The sequence below is a fragment of the Mytilus trossulus genome, chromosome 3 (genome assembly GCF_036588685.1).
Source record: "Mytilus trossulus isolate FHL-02 chromosome 3, PNRI_Mtr1.1.1.hap1, whole genome shotgun sequence".
NCBI lineage: Eukaryota > Metazoa > Mollusca > Bivalvia > Mytilida > Mytilidae > Mytilus > Mytilus trossulus.
In genome coordinates this window covers 23,106,759-23,120,365 of record NC_086375.1, presented here as the reverse complement: position 1 = coordinate 23,120,365, position 13,607 = coordinate 23,106,759, and the positions used below count along the sequence as shown (strand labels likewise).

The 13,607-nt window shown below is 33.4% G+C and overlaps 1 protein-coding gene across 1 annotated transcript; it reads right to left on the bottom strand.

Annotated features, from left to right (window-relative positions):
• Positions 1-1,211: 1,211 nt before the first annotated feature.
• Positions 1,212-5,223, bottom strand: LOC134710547 (DNA ligase 1-like). The gene is made up of 6 exons (XM_063570918.1): positions 4,930-5,223; positions 4,161-4,327; positions 3,416-3,577; positions 2,977-3,020; positions 2,177-2,447; positions 1,212-1,588 (listed from the first exon to the last, which is right to left on the bottom strand). The coding sequence occupies exons 2-6, from the start codon at positions 4,318-4,320 to the stop codon at positions 1,212-1,214; spliced, it is 1,014 nt and encodes a 337-aa protein (XP_063426988.1). The 5' UTR covers positions 4,321-4,327; positions 4,930-5,223.
• Between the last annotated feature and the right edge of the window lie 8,384 nt (positions 5,224-13,607).

Here is a 13,607-nt window from a genome sequence, read left to right as displayed (position 1 = left end):
TAAGTTGGTCTTTTTAGTATTGTGTGGACTGTTGTAAGTTGATCTGTGTAGTTTTGTGTGGACTGTTGTAAGTTGTTCTTGTGTATTGTTTAGTTGACCGTGGTAAGTTAATCCGTGTAGTGTTGTGTGGACTGTGGTAAGTTAATCCGTGTAGTGTTGTGTGGACTGTTGTAAGTTGATCTGTTTAGTATTGCGTGGACTGTTGTAAGTTGATCTGTTTAGTATTGTGTGGACTGTTGTAAGTTGATCTGTTTAGTATTGTGTGGACTGTTGTAAGTTGATCTGTTTAGTATTGCGTGGACTGTTGTAAGTTGATCTGTTTAGTATTGTGTGGACTGTTGTAAGTTGATCTGTTTAGTATTGTGTGGACTGTTGTAAGTTGATATGTTTAGTATTACGTGGACTGTTGTTGTCAGTTGAACAGTGTAGTGTTGTGTGGACTGTGGTAAGTTAATCCGTGTAGTGGACTGTGGACTGTTGTTAGTTGATCTTTTTGACCGACAATTTTTTTTCATTTACTAGTACCTGTGAAGGATATGAAACAGTTTTTTTCAAAAGTGATGATTTTCGAAAAATTGTTAAATATTTTACAGTGGTATCTTTCTTTAACTTTGTTTAAACCTGTTTGTTTAATTTTGACCTTCGTTGTTCATAGTGTGTGGTAGTCTTTGGTTGTTGTCTGCCATATAAGTACGGTGTCTGTCACTCTATGGTTTTCGAGATTGGATATGTCTTGTAGGAGTTACTAGCCTACTATGCAGTTTGGGTATTGTATCATAGTTGAAGGCCATACTGTGCCCTATTATTGCATACATTTACGTCACTGTGACTAGATGTCTTGTTAGCAAGCTTAAACATACCGCATCTTCTTATTTCTATGATTTTTAGTATGTGTAAGATGGTTAGGTACCAGCCGATTTCGTGTTTTTGAGTAACTAACGCTCTTGGACCATAGAAAATACAATAGGATAGTACTTTTTATGTACCTTTGTTTTGTTTGGACTTTTTTTATTCATTTGTATTCAATAAAGCCCTGAATCAGTGATCGAACTTATCTTTTTAGTTTCGGGCGAATTACATCTTACGAGAGGCAGGTCCGTTTGTGTAATCCCTAAATACAGCTTATACTATTTTGACTGATCAAGTTCAGAAAAATAATAACAAAAACAGTGAAAAATATAGAAAATTTAATTTTATACAAAAACGATTTATCAAACAACAGCTTTGTTACAAGAAAAGATCTGGAAAAATGCACGAATGTTTGCTGAAAATGTGTTCTTCTTTCCATCAATGGTTTTATCTCTTCTATCAATGTTCTCCTTCTTGGTATCCATAGTTTGAGAATCTTTCTCCTTTTGATCTATGACCTTTTCGTCTCCTTTTTTTGCTTTTCTATTCTTCATATCAATTTCTTTAGTCTCTACATCATCAACAGTGTGAGCCTCTTTCTTCTCAAAGTCCTTATCATTCCCTGTAACTTTCTTTGCTTTGCTTTTCTTTAAATCGTTTTGTTTTTTCTTTCCATCTAAAGATTGGACCGGTTTCTTTTTTTCATTCTTTACACATTCTTTCTCTCTTTTCTTTATTTCTATAAATGTAAGTGTTACACTCAAATAAGTTTATGAAGTTTTGAAAATAAAATATAAAAATAACGCAAGTGTTCTTACGTTCAACGAGACACTAATATACTATAAGGACATACGTCCAAAAATATTTTTTATTGCATGCAACATACTTTGTTTCAGTATCAACTATTTGATCATGTTTTACTTTATATGTTAAATTGGCTGTAATTTAAAGAATGTTTTAAACAAATATTTTCACCGCACGAAAAGCGTCAGCGTCCGAGAAGTAACTGAATTAGCGACTGGTTTTTATAATTGAATTAAATGAGTTTTTGTTCCTTTTTAACGTTAATTATATTTAGTGGGTATTAATAAAAAAAAAAATACAACAAATATTTTCATAGGAAGATTTGATGTTCAGTGTTCCAATTGTAAATCTAACCATTGCTTAAGAAACTTTTAACGGAAATGAATCATGTTATATATTACTAAATTTATAAATTTTGAGTTTGTACGATGTTTTTTACATCATTGGCATGTGTTGGTTAAGCTAAGAAATCATTAAGGAGAAAACCCCTAAAAGTGTACGTTTTAATAAAATGAATATGTACCTTTCTCCAACATCTTAAGAGCTTTTTTCTCCGCCTTTTCCATTTGCTTCCTCCTCTTTTCTTCCTTCTTATGTTGTTCTCTAACTTTCTTGCTGTACCTTGACATAATGTTGTCAACTGCTTTGAAATACAACTGCACGACTTTTTCTTCTTCTTTGGCTATTTTCATTTTTATTTTCTGCTCTTTCGTTGCTTTGCTTTTTCCCCTCTTTATTTCCCTTTTCCTTTGCTTGCTAATAACTCCATTTAAATCAAAATTCTGGACTGTATCCTATAAAAAAAATTACCCATCGTTTACATAGTCCTAGATGTCATAATTTTTCCATAATCATTCGAGGAAATTATCAATAATATCATATCTCATAAAACATTTAAAAAAAACCAGGAATTTCCGAACTATTGTACAGTACAACAGACTACAGCAACCAACATCGCCTCGCTACTACGAACCAATAAACACGAAAAAAATAGTCAAAGAAGAACGAACAAACCGATCCATTAGTAATATTTGTAAGAGGCATGTTGTATTTGCACTTTATATAAGAAATCTATATTTTATTGCTTAGTGTTTTTCTGCAGGACATTATCAAAAAAATCTTGCAATCAATCAATCAACCAATCAACCATCTTAAATTTTACAGCAAAAAGTTCCCTTCACGTTCAGTGGCAAATAGTTCGTACATATTCAGGACAAAGAAAAGCAATAAAAAAGATATCGGTCCACTGACCCATTAATATTTCACAGCCGTATATCATGTAAGATTATTGCTGTCGTTAGCATCTTTTCTATTACTATTTACCTTAAAAACATATGTGGCATCTTTCGTCGTTTTCTCTGTTGGTTCTATAAAATGACAAAAATAAATTAACTTAGTAAACTGAAAAATAAAGATGAAACATCAAAAAATTCTTTTAATATCCAATTACTTCAAATTAATCGACTTTCACAGTTTATGTTATTTGCTGATGTTTAATGAACGACCAAACTCTGTACTACTGTTCAACTCATAGTAAATAACACGAAACAAGGAACTTATATGTATAGTTGAAAGAACTTATCATTTTAACTAAAAGCAAAAACCAAACAGAACTCAAGGAATTCGACTCAATTATGGAGAAGAGTTAGTAAGTATTACGTACTTTTGTCTAAGATGTAGGAAATAAAATATATTCAAACTAAACCAAATAAAATGTTCAATAAGAAAGGTGAATTCAAGAATAAAGAAGTGACGTCATTACCTGCTGCTATCATTAATGTGTTCTGCTGTTCTACTTCGTCTAGTGCTTCCCCTAAGTCTTTCAATATATCATCTACACATTGAGTGTCGTCTGGAACTGTCAATTCATTGTCTTCTGTTTTTGTATTTTCTTCTGCAGTTGTGTTCTGATCTTTTAATTTGTCTAAATTGAGAAACAGACCCTGTGTGATAGCATTGAAGGAACCCATTGGTGGACTTCGGCTATTACCTGCTCTTTGGTAGGGTTGCTGTCTCTTTGACACATTCCTCATTTCCCATTTCTATTCTCAATTTTATATATCACAATGATCTTCAACATTGGGGAGATAACAGGTATAGTGTACATGACGAGACAACAAACTAACAATGAACAAAAGTATCTGATAAATTTAAGATACCACTTGTATAGACGCGAGACGATGTTGCCCTTGACATATTGTAAGGCTTAGAACAGAGAACCAGAATGACATTTTTTTATCTGAGAAATGACCAATTAGTATACAATGAACATCATAGTTTACTCATTTTTTAATCAATAGATATAGATCATGTACAGACAATTTATACCCAAATAGCATACCCAGTATATTATACAGAACATAAGGTTATAATTTGTCCATAGGTTAAGAAAATACTAGTAGTGGTCAATAAATGTACAAAAGGATCATAAAAGACGATCTTTATTTTGATTTATAATTCAGAAGTGTCCGCGAAGACACAGGAGGAAGACTATTTGACGAACATACCTAATTCCTTTAACAATTCAGATTCCCTGCCTTCAGCAGCTCTTATGTCAACTTCCACTACTTCCCATTGTTCAAGAGTGAAATCGAATGATGCAACACTGACGATCGCTTCACACAAGACAGCTGCTGTCTGGTGTACCTTTTCTTCTTGGGACTTCATACTTATCCTGTTGATTGTTGAGATAATAGAGAAAATTTAAAATGCATTGTGAAATTCGTTGTTACCCCTCCCCTATCTCCCCTTTCAAAACTTCAGTCTGATTTCACCAATGCAATTACTCTAAGTTTGCTAAATTTCAACTTTTCAAATGGCTTCAAACCCTGAAAATGATTCGATAATAAACGAAATTTAACATCTAATTTGCCGAATTCTACCCAGCTAAGATAAAGAGAAGTTAATATTGACCCTGCATGCATTTTATCTCAGATTACTGTATCATAGAGCTCCAATTTTATTGTCAAAAGTACTTTTAGAATAAGCTGTCTAGGCAAACTAAATTTATCGCAAAATCTATGGAAGTATAGAGGATGATCAGCAAATTTAACATATATTGATATGTCTTAATACTTGATTAGGAGATCGAAAAACGACCTTCTCATTAACGTAACGAACTCAGTTCAAGACAATGGAAAAGAAGACTTTAACTAGTAGGTGATGAAGGCCTTAAATAAAATTTCCCTTAAAGATGATTTTCCTTTTTTGTCTCATTAGCTTTTTGAAATGGAAAACAGAGTTACTTGCTTATAAAGTACATTAAAAAAAACTCACCATAATTCTCTTTTGTTTTCCACTATCTTCTGAAAAGCTGCACGGGATTAATATTTAAAACTCTAAAAACTTATCCTTGTGCAATCTATTGCCGATACTTCGACAATAACGTTGTCAGCGGAGATGTTTGTTTATGACGTCGATGTGAATGGAATTAGCGCAAGCGCAACATTTTCTCGGGTTCTTTACATGCTGTGGCAAATGCCATCATCAATTTCGTACATTGTATTTTAATCATATCCCGCCTTATACAGTGACGGAGGACTCTGACTTCGTCCGTACGTATGTGTGTTCGTCCGTTCGTAGTTTTGATGCGATTTTTTATCCGCTTCCGCGCTTTAGCTGATGAATGAAAATTTATAAGACTTTGAATTGTTTTACATTGTCTTATCGGGGCCTTTTATAGCTGACTATGCGGTATGGGCTTTGCTCATTTTTGAAGGTCGTACGGTTACCTATAGTTGTTAATATTTGTATCATTTTGGTCTTTTGTGGATAGTTGTCTCATTGGCAATAATACCACATCTTCTTTTTATTTTTTTTTATTTGACGAGATTTTACTGAAAATATTAACTTCTGTGCCTATTATTTCATTTTTATCATTTGACTATATTTTGGGTTTTACTTTTGGAAGAAGTTATGTTTGCACACTGTAGTAAACATTTGTCATTTGTGTCGGAATCTGAATGGTGTTTATTTTATTTTCCCTGTCGGTTGTCGTAAATTTCATAGTAATGCAATATGAAATATTTCGTACCGCTAATAGAAATTTCACTCAAAAGAATTAACATTAATTTTGTCTGATTTTCACACCAAACGAGCATATTGTAATTCAGTGGTTGTGGTTTGTTTATGTGTAGTCTGTTTCCCGGCCGTTATTGAAATTCTTGGTTATTATTTGTATATTCCGAAGGCATACTGAATGTTTTACGGAGGGGACCAACCTAGTTTATGTGTTACATATTTGTTTTTCGTTCATTGTTTTATATAAATAAGGCCGTTAGTTTTCTCGTTTAAATTGTTTTACATTGTCATTTTGGGGCCTTTCATAGCTGATCATGCGGTATAGGATTTTCTCATTAGTAAAGGCCTTACGCTGACCTATAGTTGTATTAAGTATAACTCTGAAATTTGGTATATGGATTTTTATGAAAAAATAATAAGAGCTGAAAGACGAGCTCAAATTAAAGACATGAGTAAATTTGATATTTTATCAATGATTGATAGTAGCCAAGTGGAGAAGACACATTTAAAATTTTGCAAATATATACTTGGGCTTAGTAAACAATCTGTCAATATAGCTGCAAGAGCAGAACTAGCTCAGTATCCCATAGATGTCTTTATTAAAGTAAAATCATTGAAGTACTTAGCAAGAATTTCTAGTGATGAAAATAACCCTTTATTATATGATGCATTTTGTTTATCTAAATGGCTTAGCACTAACGGTATATTTTCATGGTTTTCATATGTAGAAAATATAGCCAATGTAAATAAATTAGACATAAATAAAATTCAGGATATAAACTATAAACAAGAGAAGAGGTCATTCTCAAAAAATATTAAAAAAGAACTTAAAGATAGCTTTGAAAATATTTTCTTTGAAAAATTAAAATTAACTAATGAAACCAGTAAAATATTCTTGTACAGTAAAATAAAAACAAAATATGAAATAGACAAATACATTTCTAAAAATAGTTTTGAAAATAGAAAATTATTATGTAAATTCGAGTAAGTGACCATTTCTTGGAAATAGAGAGGGGTAGATATAAAAGAATTCAAAGAGAAAATAGAATATGTAAACATTGTAATTTAAATGCGGTTGAAGATGAAACCCACTTTTTCTTAAAATGTAAAATTAATAAATCTTTACGTAATCAGCTTGAAAAAGATATAAATAATATATGTCCAGAATACTTTAATTTGTCTGAAACAGATAGATTACAATTAATTCTATCTTCATTTGATATTATGCAGCTTACTGTTCCGTTCATTAAAAAGTCATTTGCACTGAGGGGAGTGGACGCCTGCATAAATATTACTGTTTTACCACTTTATATATGATGTTTGATATGTTAATTTTTATATTGTGTATATTGTATTGTATTGTTTGTATATGCCTTCAACCCCCAGGGGTATGAATGTGCATTTCATTAATAAATAAATTAAAAAAGTTAATTTCTGTGTCATTTAGGTCTCTTCAGACTTGAGGAGTGTTGTCTCATTGGCAGTCATACCACATCTTCTTTTTTATATATACTTGAAACTTGCTTGAACTGGTTAGTTCCACGTGAATCTTGTAATACACTAGTTCATGAATAAATCTCCGGAAATAGGTACACGTTGTATTCACGTAATTTTTTTAAATAAGATTATTCAAATAATATCTTAATTCTAAAATTTAATTAAAATCATGAAAAATACCTTCATATTTTTGTAAAGCTCATGTGGAAATAACATGAGAAATTTGACGTGCGACTCATTTGAATAACTGATTTTTTAACTCCATCCTTTAAGACACTGATGGTGGTGTCATCGCTTCATCCATGCAGAAATAGAGTACTTTAAAAATTTGATCCAGTTAACAGTTTTATAATTGCTCGGTTTTTTATGGTTGTTTAACGTTCAGTGGCAAATAGTTCATGCATGTTCGGGACGATACAATACAATTTTGAAAACAGTTGTTTATAAAAGACACATTTGATGCACCAGTCAAAAAAAGGTTGCACATTCTGTTAGTTATGAAAACTATGATCCTGATACATAACAGTTTAAAAAAGTAAACCATAGGTCAATGTACGGTCTTTAAAACTGAGCCTTGGTTCCAGATATTGCTTTCTTATAAATTGCATATCCTATATCTCCATGTATCATTATAACAGACAACTGTTGTACAAATAAAATGTTCCATATAATTGTTTCCTTTAAATATATTTGTACTTTTACTAGTATCATTTTACCCCACTTCCATAATGAGCCAGCGGTGACGTAGATATTTCTTTTTTGCGTAAATGTTCGTAAACTTTGTCGATTTCTTTTAAATTGAAGAAATTAGTGGCAATGATTTGAATTTTAATAACTAAAGTTTTAAGTGACGGTTGTAAATTGTAGGATTTATTGCTGTTTGCTTTACGTTCAGTGACAAATAGATCATGCATGTTACATGTATGGGCGAGAACAAAATAACAATCAATACTATTAATAGGTTATATGTAATAGAGGCGTTCCGGGATTATGGTCGAGTAAATTTGAAATGACCCTGGAAAATGAGGGTATATTGGATAGGGATAGGAATTTTATCTTGCAACAGGCCATATACGGATCGACCACTCAAAGTCACGCTAAATGTATTCGAGGCATCGGATTAAATGTCCCCATTCTGACCGGATGTGGCTGCAAAGTTGATACATCCCGCACAGCCAAATGGACGCCTCACTTTGGAACCATTTTACTGTCGGTCGGAAGAAGACGAAGTGACCATTCTATTCCCTAGTCACCATTGGGGTGTAATTCGTAGAATAAAATTATGTTCATTGTCAGAAAAATAAAATTTATTTGTATACTCACTACAAAACAAGACTCTTTCTGTCGTTTGAATAAAAAGTTATTCAGTCGTTTGCTTGTAAATTTCAAAAGAAAAAAATGTCATGGAACCAGTCTGACTACAGCCAATCCTAGCCAATCCTGACTATGAACTTGCGTTAAATACGCAAGTGAATACATGGGGCTGTCTTTAATTAAGAATTGAATGCTTCTTTTTGTAAATTTATTGGGGTGTAAAAGCGTTGACCGAAGTACATTTTGTATGAAGCTTCATTCTAAAAATGTACACATGGTCAACGCTTTTACAACCCTATAAAGTTACAAAAAGAAGCATTCAATACTTATAATTACATTTTTTAGCTAGGATTATAAAAACACGATTTTCATGAAGTTTATTTTTTTTTAAATTCACCTGTGCACTTTATTGTGCGACCTCGTGTCATCTAGTCCAGCCCTGGCCTCAGTGACTCTTTTTTTTTTTTTGTTGTCAGTGACAACAAAAAAAAAAAAAAAAAAAAAAAGAGTCACTGAGGCCAGGGCTGGACTATCGTGTCATCATGAATGAAATGTTATTGTCTGTATGAGTTTCAAAGTCAATGTATGGTTCTTTTCGCCTAATACTATTTGAATTCTCATTCAGGTGATAACCTTTTTCATTTTGCCCGAGACGACCATTTTTATACGAATTAATAGTTCACTTGTTAGGGGATTCGGCGTGCATCATGAATAATTATTTATTGCAAAAATAAACCAAAAATAAAATAAAGTGACAAAACTCAGTCTTTTATGCCTAAGAACATAATTATATAGTTAAATCGTGCAGATGCTTAAATATTCAAGAAACAGAATATTTAAATGTAAAGTAATACATTTTTAAAGGTTAACAATGAGCCGGAGAATTGACGGAAATCGATAAAGCAATATATATATGTCAAATAAGTTAACTGTTACATATTGCATCAAAACTCTTGGCACTCTGCATCTAGAAAAAGTTTCCGTTAAAAATGTCACATTGTTACCAAAAATATTTGTGTTATTATTTAAGATCACTTTGTAATTGCATAACCTGCTGCATTGGCTTGTATACATGTGTAAACGTTATTCGATAACGTCAGGAACGATAACTCGTGGCGTAACGTCATTCGGTACCGTGTTGCCTTAATATTGATCTCAAACTCCGAAACAGTGGTGACATCTGGCTACGCTTCTTTATGTGTTGTGTGGACTGTGGTAAATTGATACGTGTAGTGTTGTGTGGACTGTGGTAAGTTGATCTGTGTAGTGTTGTGTGGACTGTGGTAAATTGATCTGTGTAGCGTTGTGTGGACTGTGGTAAATTGATCTGTGTTGTGTTGTGTGGACTGTGGTAAATTGATACGTGTAGTGTTGTGTGGACTGTGGTAACTTGATCTGTGTAGCGTTGTGTGGACTGTGGTAAATTGATCCGTGTAGTGTTGTGCGGACTGTGGTAAATTGATCTGTGTTGTGTTGTGTGGACTGTTGTAAGTTGATCTGTGTTGTGTTGTGTGGACTGTGGTAAGTTTATCTGTGCAGTGTTGTGTGGACTGTGGTAAATTGATCCGTGTAGTGTTGTGTGGACTGTGGTAAATTGATCTGTGTTGTGTTGTGTGGACTGTTGTAAATTGATCTGTGTAGTTTTGTGTGGACTGTGGTAAGTTTATCTGTGCAGTGTTGTGTGGACTGTGGTAAATTGATCTGTGCAGTGTTGTGTGGACTGTGGTAAGTTTATCTGTGCAGTGTTGTGTGGACTGTTGTTAGTTTATCTGTGTATTTTTGTGTAGACTGTGGTTAGTTATTTGGTCTGTGTAGTGTTGTGCGTACAGTTGTAAGTCGATCTGTGTATTTTTGTGTATACTGTGGTTAGTTATTTGGTCTGTGTAGTGTTGTGTGGACTGTTGTGAGTTGATCTGCGTACTACTGTGTGGACTGTGGTAAGTTAATCCGTGTAGTGTTGTGTGGACTGTTGTAAGTTGATCTCTTTATTTTTGTGTGGACTGACAAAATTATTTTTAATTACCTGTGAAGGATATGAAACAGGTTTTTTCAAAGGTGATGAATTTCTAAAAATTGTTAAATATTTCACAGTGGTATCTTACTTTAACTTTGTTTAAACCTGTTTGTTAACTTTTGACCTACACTATTAATCCCTAATAAATTCTATTAACTTTGTATTTGCATTCAGGTATCGCAGATCAAATTTATTTGTTCATAGTGTGTTAATGTGTGTGGTTTGGTACCATTTAAACGTTTAATTACGTTTCAAATGTTTGCATCTGTCCTAAGTCAGGAATCTGATGTACAGTCGATTATTTATGTAATTTATACGTGTTCTCGTTTTTATATAGATTAGTAAGACCGTTGGTTTTGCCGTTTGAATGGTTTTACACTAGTAATTGGCCATGTATAGCTTGTTGTTCGGTTTGAGCCAAGGCTCCGTGTTGAAGTCCGTACCTTGACATATACTGGTTTACTTTTATAAATTGTTATTTGGATGGAGAGTTGTCTCATTGGCGTTCATACTACATCTTCCTATATATATGTTGTAATTTAATCTGTGTAGTGTTGTATGAACCGTTGTAAGTTGATCTTTGTAGTGTTGTGTGTACTGTTGTAAGGTAGGCTGTTTAGTGCTGTGTAGACTTTTGTAAGTTTATCTGTGTAGTGTTGTGTGGACTGTTGTAAGTTTATCTGTTTAGTGTTGTGTGGACTGTTGTAAGTTGGGCTGTTTAGTGTTGTGTGGACTGTTGTAAGTTTATCTGTGTAGTGTTGTGTGGACTGTTGTAAGTTTATCTGTGTAGTGTTGTGTGGACTGTTGTAAGTTGGGCTGTTTAGTGTTGTGTAGACTGTTGTAAGTTGGGCTGTGTAGTGTTGTGTGGAATGTTGTAAGTTTATCTGTGTAGTGTTGTGTGGACTGTTGTAAGTTGGGCTGTTTAGTGTTGTGTGGACTGTTGTAAGTTGGGCTGTTTAGTGTTGTGTGGACTGTTGTAAGTTGGGCTGTTTAGTGTTGTGTGGACTGTTGTAAGTTTATCTGTGTAGTGTTGTGTGGACTGTTGTAAGTTTATCTGTGTAGTGTTGTGTGGACTGTTGTAAGTTTATCTGTGTAGTGTTGTGTGGACTGTTGTAAGTTGGGCTGTTTAGTGTTGTGTGGACTGTTGTAAGTTTATCTGTTTAGTGTTGTGTGGACTGTTGTAAGTTGGGCTGTTTAGTGTTGTGTGGACTGTTGTAAGTTTATCTGTGTAGTGTTGTGTGGACTGTTGTAAGTTGGGCTGTTTAGTGTTGTGTGGACTGTTGTAAGTTGGGCTGTTTAGTGTTGTGTAGACTGTTGTACATTGGTCTGTATTCTGTTGTACGTTCTTTTTGTCATTGTGTTGTCATTTTACAAATTTACGTCAACTCAATTTTTTGTGAATTCTTGTTACCTTTTCTGTTTTGTAAACCTTTCTTCTATAAACATCAAAATGATATTCAACAGTGGTATATTCAAGGAGGATAGCGGGCGAACGCAAACTTTCTGAATTTTAATATGACAAGCGGCATGCAGGAAAACCCTAAACTGACAAACCTTTTTTAAAAGATAATCTTAATATCAAAACAAGGAGACGTCGAAGGGTTGTCACTGAGACAAATATCTAGCAGAAACTAAAGTTCAGGGATTGAAACAACTTAAGGTTGACTTTTGGTCTTCAACAACGAACATTTCCATGCAATATAGTAAGTTATACTTGTATTTGAAACATCACAGAATGATAAAACGGATCACATTCTATGGAGGAGAACAGATGCCTTATTTATGCTTAAACGATCAATTGAAAAGGCCATATTGATTGTATACATTTTCTGGTTTCTGCACAAATATCAGTCTCTAGCCCTATGTAAACTTGAGTTTCGGCGAGGGAGCGCAGCGAATGAGCTAAATAGTTTCGAATTGTTTAGAGCGACTGATAATTTACTATTTAAAGGGACCGATATCAAAAGTTCAATGTAGGATAAAAAACGTAAGTCATATAGTTTTTTCACTGATGCCCTACCCCTCTCTTAAGTTAATTTGGGAAAAATTGATTGACCAATAAGGATATATATAAAATCGATGTCAATTAAACAATACTTGTAGCAATTTTGATCCCCCCCCCCCAAAAACAAAAAAACAAAAAAAAAACCAACCTATTTGAATTAAAAAAAAAATATCCTTCATTGATTTTGCGATGTCGTCCCTAATACACTGGGAAAACAGATAATCTATCACTCGCACTTTTTTGTCTTCTTTCACAATTCTGTAGATAGATTATGCTCGGTTAACCTAGTCCAACCTTTATACTTCATGTATCATTTCGGACTATTCCCTCAATCATTTTATCTGCTTTCTCTTCTTTCATTCCTTTATTTTATTGCGACTTGTTATGCATTTTGTATGGGTTTTGATATCTTGTCATTTACTTTGAATTGGTTCTGTGCCTTCTTTGTAATTTGATTGGAACTGATATTTTTGAACTGCTAGCGATTTGATCAAACTTACGTTTCCTTTTAGAATCATATTCAAAACAGTGTGGTACTGGCCATTGATTGACGACCTCAATTATCCCATTGACTAAGACAGATTAGGTGAACGTTTGTCGGTAACAACCACTGCTCACTATGTACTTGTTAAAGACGCTGAATCTGTGGGGTCACCAAAGGTTCTCAACACCTAAATAAAGCAATTCGATAAACGAATCCGGAATAATACAATGTGTTGATTTATATCATTAATATAAATCAAAACATAAATAATTTTTCGAATTCTTTTATTATTAGAGGCGTTAAGAACCTTTGGTGACCCCACAGTTTAAATTCTATAATAAGTAAGAAGTGAGCAATGGTCGTTACAGACAAACGTTCACCTAATCTGTCGCAGTCAATGGGATAATTCAGATCGTCAATCAATGACCAGGACCACACTGTTTTGAATATGATTCTATTTGACATATTAAATTTTTCCATTATTTTTCTTACTCCTTCGAACTTTCCTTTCAAATTCCTCTTTTATAAAGTCTTATATGTGGAGAATGTGTGACAAAAAAGGAACCAGTCGATGTGAACATGGTTCTCATTGGAATGCAGACTGTCTCTTGAAAAAACGC

Coding starts and splice junctions, on each gene's coding strand:
- LOC134710547 (XM_063570918.1), bottom strand. CDS start 4,320: ATGAAGTCCCAAGAAGAAAAGGTACACCAGACAGCAGCTGTCTTGTGT. Junction 3,021..3,415: donor CACATTAATGATAGCAGCAG/GTAATGACGTCA, acceptor GTCATTTTATAG/AACCAACAGAGAAAACGACG. Junction 2,448..2,976: donor ATGCCACATATGTTTTTAAG/GTAAATAGTAAT, acceptor TTTTTTTTATAG/GATACAGTCCAGAATTTTGA.